At 39.9% G+C, this 17,905-nt stretch overlaps 1 protein-coding gene across 1 annotated transcript in view; it reads left to right on the top strand.

Annotated features, from left to right (window-relative positions):
• Positions 1-3,292: 3,292 nt before the first annotated feature.
• RP2 (RP2 activator of ARL3 GTPase) overlaps positions 3,293-17,905 on the top strand; it is a 38,483-nt gene continuing 23,870 nt past the window's right edge. Inside the window, exon 1 of the mRNA XM_016218504.2 lies at positions 3,293-3,567. Within this exon, the coding sequence (XP_016073990.1) occupies positions 3,466-3,567 (102 nt within the window). The 5' untranslated portion in view covers positions 3,293-3,465. The remainder of the gene's footprint in view (positions 3,568-17,905) is intronic.

The raw sequence follows: 17,905 nt of genomic DNA, 5'->3' as shown, positions 1-17,905 counted from the left end.
ACCTTCCAATCCTTTTCTTCAATATATATGTTAGTGCTATTGGCAGAATTGACTCCTGCTGTGGCAACCAGCCTCTGAGATGACGCCCCAAAGTTCTGCGCCTTCCAGTATTCATTTCCTAATTTAGTCCCCTCCCTTAGTGAATCAGGGCCAACCCTTTGTGACCAATGGAATCCAGTGGAAGTGATATTGTGTGACTTCTGAGGCTACATCAGAGGCCTTGCAGCTTCTGACTTGGTCACTTGGAACATTCATTCTTGAAGCCCTCAGCACAATATGTGAAGCCCTACTACCCTAAGACCACCTTGCTGGAGAGATCACATGGAGAGACCTTGAGATTTCATATAGAATGAATTCTGGCCAGTTCCCCAACCATTTGAGACATCCCAGCTGAGGCTCTGGACATAGCATGAAACAGAGTTGTCCCCACTGAGTCCTGCCTAAATTGCAGTTTCATGAGCAAAATGAATAAACATCATTTTAAACCATTAAGTTTTGAGTGGTTTCTTATGCAACAATAGATAATGGAAACGCTCTTCTCCTCCCTTTCCTTCACTTGTAAAGTGCTTCCTTAGGTGAGTGCAGAATGAGCAAGTATGTGTCAGGTCAACTCAAGAATAGGGACTTTTCCAGCTGTTGTTGCTGGGCAGTTGACTTATTTATGCTGCGGAGACATGCCTCTTGAAGACTGCTTTCTAAGAGGTAACTATGTCACTTTTGTAGTCAAGACACACAGGGGACCCAGTCCATCTCCGGAGCCTATGGCCAGGTGCAAACCCACAGCAGAACTGTTTAACATACATAAATATTTCTGTTAAGCTGAACATGAAGGGTAGCTTTCTAAAGAAAAAGAAGTCACACCCTAGCTGGTTTGGCTCAGTGGTTAGAGCCTCAGCTGGAGGACTGAAGGGTCCCAGGTTCAATTCCGGCCAAGGGTACATACCTCGGTTGCAGGCTCAATCCCTGGCCGAGGTTGGGGCGCGTGCGGGAGGCAACCAATTGATGTGTCCCTCTCACATGGTTGCTTCTCTCTCTCTCTCTCTCTGCCCCCCCCTCCCCCTTCCACTCTCTTTGAAAAAGCAATGGGAAAAATATCTTCTGGTGAAGATAAAAACATATTTTTTAAAAAGTCACAGAAGTATAAGTAGCAAGAGAGGTACAAGCAGAAGGAGTAACCAACTTCTGTCTGGACTCTGCAGAGCTAGAGCTACCAGCACATGTTCCCTTTTCAGCACCTCTCTATCCGTGTCTGTAATATGAAACTCATCCTGCAGCTGCAGGAGTATATACTTGACTGATAGGTAACCATTCTATTATTGATTAGCCAGTAATTTATCTGGTTATCTCCCTTGAAAATCTGGATTAAGATATAAAGAGATTGTAGCAAGCACTTGGACAGAAAGGCTATAAAAATCAGGGTGACATGGCTATTAGCCAAGTATATGCCAATGAGTAAATAAAGAGAGCTAGTCTGCAAAAAAATAGTGGTGGTGAGAATCCATCAGAGAGAAGGGTGGAGAAAAGAAGGAAAGTAAGAAAGAGAGAAAGAAAGAGCATGAGAGATCTCTAGCACTAGCTCTGTTCATTGGCTTTCTAGTTCCCAGTTTTTAATACAGGGTGGCCCAAAAAATGCATACACACAATGTCTATAGATTCTTTTACATTTTGAAAATGAAATGTATTTTAATAAATACTGCTTTTATAATTATTCACAGTGTGTATACATTTTTTGGGACCCCTTGTATTTAGTAACTTAATTTTCCTTTATTTTAGTTTTGGTAAGGCAGGGGTGATGGTAGGATGGCATTTAACACAAAGGAGATTTTTATGTTCACTTTTGTTGAAAGGTCCCTGAAGAGATCACTGTTGGAACCTCCCTTTCCTTCACTGTACTACGTGGTGGTCAAAATTTTTACATTCTGTGGATATAAAATATCTAAGGATCTTAACCAAAACATCCTCACATAGACCTCTCATCTCATTCTGAAGGAGAAAATGTATGCATTGGGTAAAGACCCTATTGCCTAAGATCTGGAACTTAAATTTGCTGTAATTTCTAATACTTGAGCACATGCACTTTTCTTCCTGATTGTGCAATAAAGGACAGGAAGTGAAAAAGGGAACATTCTTAATGCTCAAGTTAAGTCAGAGACTCTTTTAGTATATATACCAGATACAAATAAGTGTGGGAAAGTAAAATGATCACCAAATTTGAACCTGAACTGATCCGTATTAGATGTCCTACCAAGATGTCAAAATATTGTCCTCAGAAAATTAAACCAACAACTCACCTTTTCTATTACATAAACAATACATGTGTATTGTAATAAATTCGGCCCAAGTGTAACTAATGTTAATATTTAGTGTATATAGATTTAATATCTTCAGACAAACCCTATACCACTCAGAAGAGATCTGACTGTTTATGTGGCAGTGCTTATGTCCTCAATTAGGCTATAAACTCCATGAGGAAAACCCCTTTACCATAACTCTACCTCCCCCACTTCAGTCAGTTTCTTTGGGAGGGAATATGGGAAAGGTTATAAATGCTTCCTTCATTAGCATGTATTCATTCATACATTCATTTGACAAACGTTTTATTGCACTCCTAGTATGGAGTTGGGTAAGGCCTAGGGAATTCAAAGGTACATGCCCTTAAGACAGGTCTTTTTTTTCTCAAGAAATTCACAGATCTGATACACGAATAATTATTTTACTAAGTACTTGTGCAATTTTAGAGTGATACGTGGAAGTATTAAGAGAGCACAGAAGAGAGGGCAAAGAGAGTCAGGAGGTTGTTGAGGGAAGTTTCCTGAGGGAGGTGACACTGGCCGGACCGTGCATGGGCAGAGGACAAGGGGAGAAGAGGAGTGAGGAATACGAATTTCAGGGTCCCTTCCTGTGTCAGCAGCAATTTCTGTTCCCTCACCACTTGCATGATAAAACTGAAGTTCAACGTTAGACTAGGGATCCCTCCCATACCTCAAACTCGGAAACTGAGAACCAAGGGCAAAAAGACTGGGCTAAGGAGCCAAGGCTCCCAGCCCCTAGAGAGCCTCACTGAGTCCTAGGAGGGCGGGGCAGAGCTGGAGGCGGGGCGGACAATGGGTGCACTAGAGCGGGCTGGGCCCCGCCCGCCACTGGGGGCTGGCCCAGGAGTACGGCGTTGGTTGGTTGTGCGCGTGAATCGACCTCTTATGATAGGCCGCGTAGGGCTGATCGCAGGGCTTTGATTGGCTCACTGGGCGCTGAGCGGACATAGCCTGTGGCGGGTCGTCGGGGAGACAGAGAGGAAAAAGAGAGTAGTGGTGTTAGGCCTAGCGGGCGAACTGAGGCTCCTGGCTGCTGGGCGGTGTCCAGAGATCCGCGGGGACCAGGCGCCTGGGGTTCACGCCACACTCCAGGAGGTGCCTGAACGAGCAGGCTGGCCAAGAGTAGCGGCCGGGAGACCCACGGGCCGGGACCATGGGCTGCTTCTTCTCCAAGAGGCGGAATTCTGAAAAAGAGTCGCAGCCCAAGGGCGAGGAGGAGCCACCGAAGCAGTACAGCTGGGACCAGCGCGAGAAGGTAACCAGAGTCCTGTAGCCTCCGGTCTCAGTCCTCCAGAGCCACTCCGCAAGGGGTCCCTTGTGGCCCGGGAGGGATGAGGGGATCGGCCCAACAGCTGGCTCTCTCTCTCCCCCCCTCTCGCCTTCTCTCTCTCCCTCCCTCTCTGCCTCCGTTTCTCCCCCTCTTCCCACTCCCTCCCTCTCGTATTTGAAGTCAAGATGAATGACTTTTGGAGGAACCACGAAATAAAGCGCTAGAGAGGGCGCTACGGAAGCGCTGAAAGGAGGCTTAGACTTTGTGCAGGTAGATGCCCAAGTTAAACCCCTGGAGGCTTTGCCGCGGCTCCACACCCTGACCTGCGGTCCCAGGATGGCCTCCAGAGAGGGAAGGAGAGCCGGCAATGCCGGAATCTCAAATCTGCTCATTTCTCCCGCAGCGCTGAGCGGGGTTTTGTCCAGTCCTCGAGTTACACATGGGACTGATTCTCATCTCTTTCGCGGCTTATGTTCTTTCTGGGGCTGTTTTCTCTTTTGTCTACCCTAGCCAGTAAATCTCTTTGGTACCTAATGGTATATTCCACTGCTGAATTTTCTTACACAAGTGGACTGTTCAGCTTACAGCTCTGCTTCCCCTACTCTTCCAGTTATCCTAAAGGAATAATGAAAATATAATCAGTCTTGGAATGTGTGTTAAGACTGAATGGTGAAAATAACCAGCAGAAACCAGGCAGTATTTACTGTTTTAAATGAATGAATAAACTCTAATTTTTACTTTAACATATAGCCAGAAATTAAAAAGATTTGAAAATGTCCACTACGCTTGCACAAAACACACTTAGTCATAAATTTCATAATGCTTCCTATTTCTACATAGTTCTCCATTGGTGTTTAGTAAAATACTTTGAATACATTTATCAATTTTTTTCTTCCAAACAAAATGAGACATTTTTTAAATGGGTATTGTGAAGTTAACTCCTTGGTTAATGTTACATATCTTTTTTTAAATTTTATTTATCTTTATTGTTGAAAGTATTACACATGTCCCCCTTTCCCCCCCCCATTGACCCCCTCCACCCTATACCCCTCCCCCAGGCCTTCACCGTACTATTGTCTGTGGCCATGAGTTATGCATATATGCATATAAGTTCTTAGGTGAATCTCTCCCCACCCACTCCTGCCTTCCCTCTGAGATTCGTCAGTCTGTTCCATGCTTCTGTATCTCTGGATCTATTTTGTTCATCGGTTTATTTTGTTCATTAGATTCCACATATTAAGATCATGTGCTACTTCTTTCTCTGACTGGCTTATTTCACTTAGCATAATACTCTCCAGGTCCCACCATGTTGTCTCATAGGGTGAGGGATCCTTTTTTACAGCTGCATAGTATTCCATGGCACAAATGTCTGAAAAGATGCTTGATATGATTTCAGTCTTCTTAAACTTTTATAGACTTGTTTTGTGAATGTGATGTATCTTTATCCATGAATGCTTTATGGTACTTTTCTTGTTAATGTTTTGATTTCACAGACCTGCCTGTGTGGTTTCCAATCCCCAGAAGAATTTATTCATGTGAACTTGGTTCTCCAAGTGTCAGATTTAAGAAAGTGGATGCTTTTTGCAGACTGCTCAGCCCCATATTTCTGCCCCTGTTTCTCAGATCATTCCTGGTGTATTTATTCTCTCTTATCCCTACTTGTAGCAGGGTTTATAATGTAGGAATGGAAAGTATTGTGCTTTCTGTCATACAAGAAGATTGTACTTATGGTTTAAAATTACTTGGTGGGCACTTTTTAAAAAAAATATATATCTTTATTGATTTCAGAGAGAGGAAAGAAGAGGGAGAGAGAGAGACTGAAACATCAATGATGAGAGAGTCATTGATCGGCTGCCTAGCCCGCAACCTGGGCATGTGCCCTGACTGGGAATCGAACCCCAATTGCCTGGATCCCAGGTCGACGCTCAACCGATGAGCCACACCCGGCCGGGCATGGTGGGTACTTTTTAAAAGACTTATTTCCTCAGCCTTAGTATTTCTAACAATGATGTTTAAGCTTCAACTGTCTGCCATAGAGAGGGCTGTGTATTTATTTTTATTTTAGCTTTTTGTTTTGAAATCATAGGCCAAAACTAAAGTGCTTTTGTTTTTTATTTAGAGTAATCTTGGTTGCCCTCTAAGTCATTACTTTATAATAAATTGTTTTATAATTAATCATAATTAATATGATGTTTGGGTTTCTTGGAATCTCATGTTAGTTAATCTTGCTCCTTTTAGGTAAATGGGTGTGTTCTGTGATTTTTTTCCTTTTGATTTTTGGCTAAGAAAGTAAATTCGTTGAAAAATAGAAGAAGGGACGCCAACATCTAAGCTTTCCCCCCAAATGAGCTTATAGTAAACTTTCAATTGTCGACATTATTTTGAGTTTACAGGGAACATTCTTTGGGAACACTACTAGGTACTTTAGTTGTAGAGATGTAAGAGATGTTCCTGGGTATGTTAAATAAGCTCATGTTTCTGGGTATGTGTATAATAAAAGTTAAAATCTTAATCAACTCAACTAATCAAAATTTTTCTAAATGAGCATTAGATTCTGAAACACAGCCCAATTTTTAAATCTTTTGGACTATTAGAGAAAGAGAATTACCAGCTTACATTTCAAGATAATGGAGACACCACATTTCTCATCATTGCTTTTTCTTTTTGGAGTTTTCTTTCTTTTGGAATTACTAGGAATTCACTCTGGGGTACCTCATTTATGATAACCTGCTACATTTTATATGATTTAAAGATTTTTTTTTCTAGTTTCTTACCTCTCATGAGGCCTATTTGGGCTAGTATGCAAATGTTCTGTATTAGTCTAATTATGCTTTTACCGAGGTTAACATGGTCTTCCTTGCTCTCAGAAGATTGTAACTGTATCTTAAAAGCAATAGACTGCAAATACAGAGCACAAAACATAAATGAGATATGTTGCATATATATTAACAGAATTGTTTGTATTAAAAGGCTTCTATAACATGATCATGGAGTATATAGCATATACAGTTTTAAAATTATATCAGACAATTACTATTCAGCTTGTAAGACTTTAGGTGTAAAAACAAAATGTGTTGCCTGAAAAGTTTCCTCACAACTTGGAAAAATCATGTTTAAATTTTTCCTTAGGTTGTGTAATCAGAGTATCTTTATTGAGAGGCATCCTCTGGGTTTTGGGTTTTGAGCTGTGTAATTGGGTCAGTCTTAGGGGACAGGAGCTAGGAGAAATTGTCTCAATTAGAAAGAATGCTTGGGGACTAAGTGTTGTCATGGTGACTGATACTGTAATCAAGAGTGTAAGTTCATTTTCTGTTGCTGTTGACTTTAAAAAAAGAAAAAAAAATAGCTTACTGTACAATTACTACATTGACATGATGAGAAATATTTTTGGATTGTAAGATCTGTGTTTAAATCATTTAGAAATGCTTTTATCCTTGTTATCTATATGCTGCCTCTCATAGCTAGGCGAATTATTCAATATGTATATGTACTCAAACACCAAGGAAGAATCAAAATGATAAGAATTATCCCTGCCCTTGAAGAGCTGACTGGCTTTTTTTTTAGTTGAAATCTTTAAGTACAGAGGGAAGATGAGTGGAGTGGTACAGAAAAGTAGATTTCATTTTCCTGTTAGTCATACCAGTACTCCTCCTAGATGGTAGAAATAAATGATAGAATAAATATGAAAACTATGATTTTTGAGTATAGACAGCACATCCTGTATCCGTTACATCTGCCTCATATTCTAAAGGAATCATACTAAGCAAAAACCTTATACCAGAGATTCAAGTAACTGCATTTTATTCAGTGTCTGTTGTGGAACTTTGGATAAAGCAGCCAATTTGTGCATTTCAGTTTCCTCGGCTATAACATGGGACAGTGCTAAAGATTTCTCCACTGTTTAACAAGGTAAAGGCCTGTCTGAGGAAGAGGGGTTAGATAGTAATGGTCACCTCAGAGGATAGAAATAGACCAGAGGTTAGGAAGGACAGAATTGATCTTAACATAAGACAGGTCATAATTCCCCTAGTTGTTCATCAGTGGAAGTGTGGCTTTGTGAGAAACTGATCTCCACGTGAGTGAAAACATTCAGAAGTGAAAGAAGTGTCTGCATTGATTGGGGGCTAGATGCTGTTTTAGCCTTTTAAGTACATAAGGTATTCTGGTTATCCATTGCTGCGTACCAAACCACCTCGAAACTTAATGGCTTAGAATAATGGCAAGTACTTATTTTTTTCACAACTCTGCAATTTGTGTAGGGCTTATTAGGTTTGGACCTATGCTATATGTGGCATCAGCTGGGTCAGCTTGACTAGGGGCTGGAGGATCTGCTTTCAATATGACTTAATCACAGAGCTAGCTGGCAAGTTGATTCTGGCTTTCATCTGGGAGCTCAGCTGGGGCTAAGGGCCAGAGATCTCTTCAGGTACCCTGGGCTTCCACACAGAATGATGGCTGGGTTTCTTTCTTTTTTCTTTTTTTTTTTAAATATATCTTTTATTGATTTCAGAGAGAGGAAGGGAGAAGGAGAGATAGAAACATCAATGATGAAAGAGTCATTGATCGGCTGCCTCCTGCACGCCCCCAACTGGGGGGTATTGAACCCACAGCTTAGGCATATGCCCTGACCGGGAACCAAACCACAATCTCTGGGATCCTAGGTCCACGCTCAACCGCTGAGCCACGCCCGGCCAGGCTGATGGCTGGGTTTCAAGAGTAAGTGTCCTAAGAGAAACTGATAAAAGCTGCATGGCTTTTTCTAACTAGCCTCTTAAGTGATGTAGCATTAATTCTGCCACATTCTGTTGGTTGAGGCAATCTCAAATGTCCACCCACATCCAAGGGGAAGAGACTTCTTGATCGGAAGAGTGTCAGAGAATTTGTCAACATATTTTAAATCCTTTACATAAAGTTGTTTTTTTAAAGGAAATCGATAGTTCTTTGTTTATTCATTTAAAAATAGTTTTATTAAGAGAGAGAGATAATTCATATACCATACAATTCACTCATTTAATGTGTACAATTCAATAGTTTTAATAAGTTCACAGGGTTATGTTAGCATCACTATGCTCTAATTTTAGAACATTTTTATCCCCCACCAAAGAAACCCATACCTACTTCCCTTCTCTCCTGCCCCTGGAAACCAGGCTTTTACTTTCTAACTCTATAGCTTTGCCTATTTTGAACATTTATCAATGGAATAATACAATATGTGGTCTTTTGTTATTGGCGTCTTTCACTTAGCATGTTTTTTGAGACTCATCATACTATAAGCATGTATCAGCACTTTATTCCTTTTCATTGCTGATTATCATTCTATAGAATAGATATTCACTTATCCATTCTTATCCATTGACCAGTTGATAGGCATTCAGGTTATTTCTACTTTGTTATCATTATTATTATTATTAATCCTAAGCTGAGGGTATATTTTCCACTGATTTTTAGAGAGAGAGAGAGAGGGAGGGAGGGAAAGAAGGAGGGAGAGAGAAAGGGGGGGGAAGAGAGAGAGAGAGAGAGAGAGAGAGAGGCAGGCACACAGACATCATGAGAAAGACACATCAATAGGTTGCCTCCTGCACGTGCACTGACTGGGGGAGGGGATTGAACCTACAACCCAGGTACATGCCCTTGACCTGAAATCAAACACACAACCCTTGGTGTGAGGGCCAATGCTCTAACTACTGACCCATGCCGGCCAGGGCTGTTTCTACTTTTTAACCATTATAAACTATGAATATTTGTTTACAAGTTTTTGTGTAGACATGTTTTAATTTCTCTTGGGTATATATACCTAAGAGTGGAATTCTTGGGTCATACAGTAACACTATGTTTAACTTTTTGAGGATCTGCCAAACTGTTTTTTTTTTCCTTTTTAAAAAAATTATTCATTTTAGGGTAGGGGGAGGGAGAGGAGAGAGAAACATCAATTGATTGCTTTCTGTATGTGCCCGACTGGGGATCAAACCTGCAACCTTCGGTGCACAGGATGACACCTATACAACTGAGCTACATGGGCCTGGCCAAACTGTTTTTCAGAGTGTCTGCACGATTTTGCATTTCCACCAGCAGTGTACGAGGGCTCCAGTTTCTTCACTCATAAAGTTTTGACAAAGGGGAAAAGCACGGGGAGTAGAAAGTGTGTGGGACTAGGTTTTAATTTGTATTCTACACTCCACTACACCTCACTGATAAAGTAATTTAGCTTTTCTAGCCCCCAGTTTCCTAAGATTCCTTCCAGCTCTCATTCTTTGAGCATTTCATGAGGGGAGGTAAGCATTGCTAGAAGCATTCAGGCAAATTTTGGTGAAAAGGGGAATGTGATAAGATGTAAAATTAAATTAAGGTTAGATAAGATGATAGTGGAGAATCCTTTCCAATTCTAAAATTTTATAATTCTATGTGTTTATGTATTTAGTAACATGGTGAGCTAATATAAATATAATACTTCACCTTCTCTCATCATCAGTGTATAAAGGACAAGGTACTGGTATTTATTATTTCTGTAATTACATGGCACTGCCATTTTCATTTGTGAAATAACCTTTTAGCTACATAGCTATGTGACCCTGAAACTGACTTAATGTTTAAATTTTAAATAATTTATTTTAATTAAAGCATAATTTACATACTGTAAAATTTATCCTTTTAATTGCACAGTTCTTTGAATTTTGATAAATGAATACAGTCAGTAATTACCACCACAATCAAGATATAGAACAGCCTGGCCGGGCATGGCTCAGCGGTTGAGTGTCGACCTAGGATTCAGACAATCAGGGTTCGATTCCCGGTCAGGGCACATGCCCGGGTTGCGGGCTCGATCCCCAGTCGGGGGTGTGCAGGAAGCAGCCTATCAATGACTCTCTCATCATTGATGTTTCTATCTCTCTCTCTCTCCCTTCCTCTCTCTGAAATCAATAAAGATATATTTAAAAAAAAAAAAGATATAGAACATTTCCATCCTCCCCCCCAGATTTCCTCATGCTCCTTTGTAGTCAACCCTGCCTCCAGCCTTTGATCAGTCTTTTTATCCCTATAAGTTTTGTCCTTTTTAGAATGTCATATAAATGGAATCATATAATATATAACCTTTTCACTTAGCATGATGCTTTTAAGATTCATGCATGTCATGAATCTTACTTTTTTTCTAAATATGTTTTTATTAATTTCAGAGAGAGGAAGGGAGGAGGGGAGAGAGAGATAGAAACATCAATGATGAGAGTCATGGATCAGCTGCCTCCTGCACGCCCCCCCCCCCCCCAAGGATGGAGCCCACAACCCAGGCATGTGCCCTGACCGGGAATCGAACTGTGATCATCTGAATCATAGGTCAACACTTAACTGCTGAGCCACACTGGCTGGGCAGGAGTTCCTTTTTATTGCTGAGTAGTATTCCATTATGTGAATGGTACCACATTTGTTTATCCATTCACCAGTTGAAGGACATTTCAGCTATTTCCAATTTTAGTAATTATAAATAAAGTTGCCATAAACCTTTGCATACAGGCTTTTGAGTGAACATAAGTTTTCATTTCACTTGGGTGAATACCTAGAATTGGGATTGCTGAGTCATATGGAAATTGTATATTAAACCTTTATAAGAAAGTGCCAAACTATTGTCCAAACTAATGGTGCCATTTTGCATCCCCACCAGCAATGGATGAGAGATTCAGTTGCTCTTTATCCTCATCTGCATTTGGTATGGCCAGTTTTTCAAAAACTTTTAGCCATTCTAATAGGAGTGTAGTTTAATTTGCATTCTGTGGTTTAATTTGCATTTCCCAGTGACTAGTGATTTTGAGCATTTTTTCCATGTACTTATTTTCTATCCATATATTTTCATTGGTGAAGTGTTTATTAAAATCTTTTACCATTTTTACTGGGTTATTTGTTCTCTTGTTGTTGAGTTTTGAGAGTTCTTGATGTATCCTAGATACAAGCCCCTTGTCATATATGTGTTTTGCAAAAAAATTTTTTCCAATTAATGACTTGTATTCTCTTAACAGTATCTTTCAAAGAACATAAGTTTTTAATTTTGAGAAAAGTACAATTTTTTCCTTTTTGGATTGTGTTTTTGGTTTCACATCTAGGAAATCTTTGCCTAAGATTACAAAGATTTTTTTCTCCTCTGTTTTCTTCTAGAAGTTTTACAGTTCTTGGTTTTATATGTATGTCCTGTGATCCGTTTTGAGTTCATTGTTCTATATGGTGCAAGGTATGGGAGATACGTTTTAGTTTTTACATATAGATGTTCAATTGTTCCAGCACCATTTGTTGAAAAGATTATCCTTTCTCTACTGAATTGCCTTTGCACCTTTGTCAACTCTCTATTCTGTTCCATTGATTTATGTACCTAGTAAACATTGGTTTCTGTTTGAATATGATTGTGTACTTAGGAGCCAGACTGCCTAGGTCTGAGACTGAGCTCAAACACTTACCCCGTGACCTTGGGCAAGTTATTTAGCCTCTGGGGACCTCAATTTTCTCATCTATAAAACAGAGATAATTATAGTACACAACCCTCATAGGGGTTTTATGAGGATTGAGTGAATAATTATAAAGCATATAGAATGGTGGCTGGAACACATATAGTGCTTCTTATATTCCATCTTATTTTGAACTTCTATCCAGACTGGATTTCCATTGAAATTAACAAATCCCATTATTTCATCTCAGGTTATCATTATGGAAGTTTAACTGTGGAGATGAATTTTTTGTTGTTGCTGTTAATCCTCACCCAAGGATATTTTTTCCATTGCTTTTTAGAGAGAGTGGAAGAGAGGGGGGAGGGAAAGAGAGGGAAGAGAGAAACATCGATGTGAGAGAAACACATTGATTGGTTGCCTCCTGCACACACCCCAGACTGGGGCCAGAGATCAAACCTACAACCCAGGTACTTGCCCTTGACCAGGAATCAAACCCGAATCCCTTCAGTGTGTGGCAGACTGATGCTCTAACCACTGAGCAATGCCATCCAGGGCTGTGGAGATAAATTTTAATGAAAATTTTACATCCCTGCTCAGTAAAAGACTAAGATGTTCACTTTTGTTTTCTGTTAGGAAAATAATGTTTAACTTAGTTTATTAGGTGTATCAGGTGAATTCCAACTTCTGAAACATTTCTTTGATTTTGAAAGTATATCCATCACCTTTTACATGTTGTAGTAAGAAATACAGCCCAAACTAAGCTCACTTCATAAGTGACTCTCATGAAAAAGGTAATTTAAAACGTGACCTTTCCATGTTTATGATTTTAGGCACTTCATTTGAGAACTAGTAACTTATGCAAAATTATTATGGTACTAAGCTTAAGATTGTTTATTATTTTTGTTTTAAAGAACTTTGAGGAATTGTTCAGAAAGTACAGCAACATAAGTCCTAAGTTTCTTCTTTGTAGACCATATTGACAGTCCAGATAATTTTATACTATAGAATTTTTTAGCTATAGGATCTTCAGCTATAGGATTAATTTCTGTCCATGAACTAAGAGAACTGAGGTGTCCAGAGGAAATACTTAGAAGAATAGTAAATTACATTGAACTCCTCTGCATTGGCAGCTGTTACAGACTGACTGTTTGTGCCCCACCCCCAAATTCATATTTAGAAACCCTAACTCCCAATGTGGCTGTATTTGTAGATGAGGAAATAATTAAGGTTAAATGAGGTCCGAAGGGTAGAGTCCTAATCTGACAGGATTAGTATCCTTATAAGAAGAGGAATTAGAAAACTTGCCCTGTACCCACCAAGGAAAGGCCGTGTGAGGATATAGAAGGAAGGCAGTCATCTCCAAGACAGGAAGAGAGTCCTTACCAGAAACCAACCCTGATGGTACCTTGACCTTGGACTTCCAGCCTCCAAAAATGTGAGAAATAAATTTCTGTCATCTCAACTACCCAGTCTGTGTTATTTTGCTATGGCAACCAGTCTTAGTCTGCTTGGGCTGCTAAAACAAAATACCATAGACTGGGTGGCTTAAACAACAGAAAGTTATTTCTCACAGTTCTAGAGGCTGTGAAGTCCAGGATCAAGATGCCAATAGATCAAGTGTCTGGAGTCAAAGATTAAACACATCCGGACATTAGGTAAAGACGTGAAAACATTTTATTCAGTAACTACTGACAGTGGGGGAAAGAGCTGAGCTCTGTTCTGATTGGGGCGATTTAAAGGAACAATAATGGGGAGGGGGAAACAGGCTTAGTAGAGTCAGAGAAATGAAAATTACACGGTTGGTCAGTGTAAGCGCTAGTAGGCCAGCTGCGTGTGTTAACTGGCCACTACCAAAGTTAGGGTTCTACACTCCCACAGAGACTGGCAGACAGAAGCCCTGTCCTTCCAGATAATGAATTTCAAAGGAATGGCTCTTAGATCCTTGAAAAAGATATTTCTGAGTTGTAAGAGATACATATTCACAATTGTAAGTCCTTTTTAGTAAATGCTCTAAGAAAGGAAGGTCAGGGGCCTATCTTCAGGTGTTGGCTACAACAAATAGTAAATTTTCCTGGCAAAGTTGAGCTTTCTCAGGCAGCCATTTTAATGAGGGGCTGGGGTCATCCTAGGGACATGGTTTTGTGCTGCTAGAAGCTATGCTAGAGTTTGGTCAAGTCTCTTAGTGCAGGGCTTTGTACAGAGTTGCCATGTGCCAAGAGTTCTGCAGTCCTCGCTGGTGAAGGCCTACTTCCTGTAGTTAGCCACCTTCTTGCTGTGTGCTCACTGGCCTTTCCTGGGTGCTTGCCGAGAAAGAGAAAATCTCCTTTCTCCTCATGAGGCCCCCATCCTCATGATCTCATATAAACCTAATTAGCTCCAAAAGACCCCACCTCCAAATACTACCACTGTGGGGTTAAGCCTTCAACATGTGAATTTTGAGAGGACACAAATATTCAGTCCATAACACAGCCCAAGCAGACTAAGACAGCAGCTACAACTACTGATATAGTACTAACTATAATATATTATAATTAATATAGTTGAAATTTCTGTTAAATACTATAAATCTTATAATATTCAAAAATCATTTCCCATGCAAAAAATATTAGCTAAGTTCCTTTAAGTAACAGGTTTTAACTGTTTTATTTTTAAATTTTTATCCAAACATTGGTTTGTTACCTAGTTCATTTTCATAAATATGCTTACAAATGTTTGAACTTGTTATCTGTGTCTTAGACAAGGATGATTTGGCCAGAATCTTGAACCCCAAATTAATTTCCCAGGAAAATCCACGCAAAACTTTACCTACAAGTTTTAAGGAGTTTCTGATACAATGAGATAAACCATAAACTGAAGCTTAAAGACTCCTCTTGCCCATGGAGTTTGAGGCCTTGGTAGAAATGGGCCAACTCCTGGACTACTTTTCCTTACACCTATTGGTGGCACTTTTGATCTTCTCACCCCTACTGTGGAAGGTGGATTGATGCCAAGAAAATAAGCTGAAGAAGACCAGAGAATGTTTTTACCTTACTTAAGGCTTAAATCAGGGCTGACTTAAGCCACTTTTGCATGTTCCCTTTTCCCACCTTAAGACCTGGACTAGATAAAAGTCCCATTAGCCTGCTCCATGTCCACACTCCCATCCCCTTCAACTGGCTCTTCTATGCCTCACCTTCCTTTTACTATCCAAATGTAAACAGGAAAGACCCAGGATTGGCATTAAAAGGAGTGCCTCTGCTTGGCTTTGTGTATAATTATCTTCTCTTCCTACTCAGAAGTTGGCCAGCTTGAACAGTAACATAAGTGAATGTCCTGAGGAATCCCATGTTGTTGTTGATTAATATGAGAGTCTTTTTTGGGGAATGGAATGGAAATGGGATGCGAAGAAGTGTGTGATCATCAGACTCAGTTATCTTTCACTTTTGTTTATTCAAGAGACACCTGGGGACCACTTTCCTTAGGTTATACTCTAAAGTAATGAAGATTAAGTCATTAAAATGGATTCAACAAGGATGTGTGGTACCAGGCACTGTTCTAGGTGTGAGGAGGAAACGGGTGAGCAAACCAGATAATCCCTTCCCTCATGGTGCTTATGTTCTAATGGAGGGAAGGGGGATGACAAACAATAAATATAACTCATATATGTATGTTAAAGGAAGCTGTGTTTTGGAGAAAAATAAAGATGGGTGAAAAGGTAGTTTTGGAGGAGGTGTTTCAGTTTTAAATAGATTGGTTACAGGATTCCGGCCCAGGGCTTACATACAATGTAGTAGGGGACATGGGCTGGTATTTAATATAATGTAGGTACTCAGAAAAGGAGAGCAGGCTCCCGGTTGAGGGAACTGGAAAGCTTCACAGAAAAGTTGGACAGGTAGGCAAGTAGAACTAGGAGAGAGCCTTCTGGACAAAAGAGAACCAGAGGGCACAGACAAACCACAGCAAGGGCTTCAGATCTACTGAAGAATCAAGTTTCCATAGGCGGGTGACAGGAGTTAGGACTAAAATGTAAGTTGATATTATATAGTGGTGACTTACAATGAAAGATTTTCTAATACTGAATCATTTTCACACATCCTGGGATAAATCCAACTTGGTTGAAGTGCTTTCTCTTTTTATAAGATTGGTTTAATTTGCAATTTTTTTACATCTATAGGCATGCATGAAATGGACCTATACTTTTCTTCTATTGTTATGTCTGATTTTCTTACTAGGGTCTTGCTGGGCAGGTTAGTAATGAGTTAGGACTGTTCCTTCTTTTTCTGTTGTCTTTAAGAGTCTGCATAAAACTGGGATGAACAAAATTGGAATCTGCTTATAAAACCATCAGGGCCTGATGTATTCTTTGTGGAAACACTTTACCCACTACTTCTATTTCTTTAGTAGTAACAGCTTTTTTTAAAAATTCCTCACCCAAGAACATTTTCATTGATTTTTTGAGAGGGGAAAGAGAGGGGGGGAAGAGAGAGAGAGAGAGAGAGAGAGAGAGAGAGAGAGAGAGATGTGAAAGAGAAACATCAATCGGTTACCTCCAGTCCAACTGAACCCTAAACCTAGGTATGTGCCCTGACCAGGAATCTACCCGAGACCTTACTGCATATGGGAGGATGCTCTAACCAACTGAGCCACACCGGCCAAGGCAGTAGTAATAGCTTTTTACTTAAGCTTTTAACTTCTTGAATTAGTTGTAGTAAGTTGTTTTGAAGAGAGTTCATTTCATGAACAAAATCTTTTTTAAATTGTTGGTATATAGCTGGTGATATTATTCTTTTTAACTTCTACTTTATTCATAGTTATATTACTCTACTGTTTCTGTTTTCGTTCTTTTCTTGATCATTTTTGCCAGAAGTTTGCCTACTTTTTAGTTTTTTTCTCCACAAAAAACTATTTTTGGCTTTGCTGATGTTTTCTCTTATATATTCTATTTCTAAACCATTAATCTCTGATTATTTTCATCTTTTTTTCTTCTACTTTTTTTTTTTTTAATATACCTTTATTGATTTCAGAGAGAGGAAAGGAGAGGGATAGAGAGAGAGAAACATCAATGATGAGAGAGTCACTGACCGGCTGCCTCCTGCACACCCCCGACTGGGATCAAACCTGCAACCTGGGCATGTGCCCTGACTGGGAATTGAACCCCGATCACCTGGATCCTAGGTCCAAGCTCAACCGCTGAGCCACGCCCAGCTGGGCGTTCTCCTTCTACTTTCTCTAGATTTATTCTGTTGTTATTTTCTAATTTCTTAGATTTATTCTGTTATTTTCTAATTTCTTAAGATGGACATTTAACTCATTAATTTTGAGTCTTTATTGTGGCTATTTATGATTATAGATCTCCCTCAAAGCATCATTTTTGCTGCATCCCGTATGTGGTGTCTTAACATTTAATTCTAAATATTTTAAGATTTTGATTCATCCCATCTTGCTCTTCTCTACCACTGCTCTAGTTCCAGCCCTTTCTGGATTACTGCAACGGCCTCTGAGATCCATGGTCCACTTTACCTTATTCTTACCAGAATAATCTTCCTGAAATATAAATGTTGCTTACGTAAATCCTTCTGTGGTACCCTAATGTCCGGGAATAACTTCTAAGATTTATAATATGGACCCTGCCTACCTCTCTAACTTTATCCACTCCCATTCCAGTATCACTGGTAACTCTAAACCACTTTCAGTTTTCCTCATACTGCCTATGAGTTTTATTTTGTTCATTCTTTCACTTTTACCTGGTGTGGAGAAAGGATCCTTTACTCCCACCCCTTTTACCTGGTGAACTCCAGCTTATTCATTCTCTCTTTGTACAGGGAGTCTTACACCCCTACATCCCCTGCCCCAGGTGTCTCTCCTCTGTGTTTCCAGAATATTCTGGGCATTTCTCATTATACAGTCAGGTAGGTTTT

Source organism: Miniopterus natalensis, chromosome X (assembly GCF_054644295.1).
Source record: "Miniopterus natalensis isolate mMinNat1 chromosome X, mMinNat1.hap1, whole genome shotgun sequence".
Classification (NCBI taxonomy): Eukaryota; Metazoa; Chordata; class Mammalia; order Chiroptera; family Miniopteridae; genus Miniopterus; species Miniopterus natalensis.
This window is presented reverse-complemented; position numbering and strand designations above follow the sequence as displayed.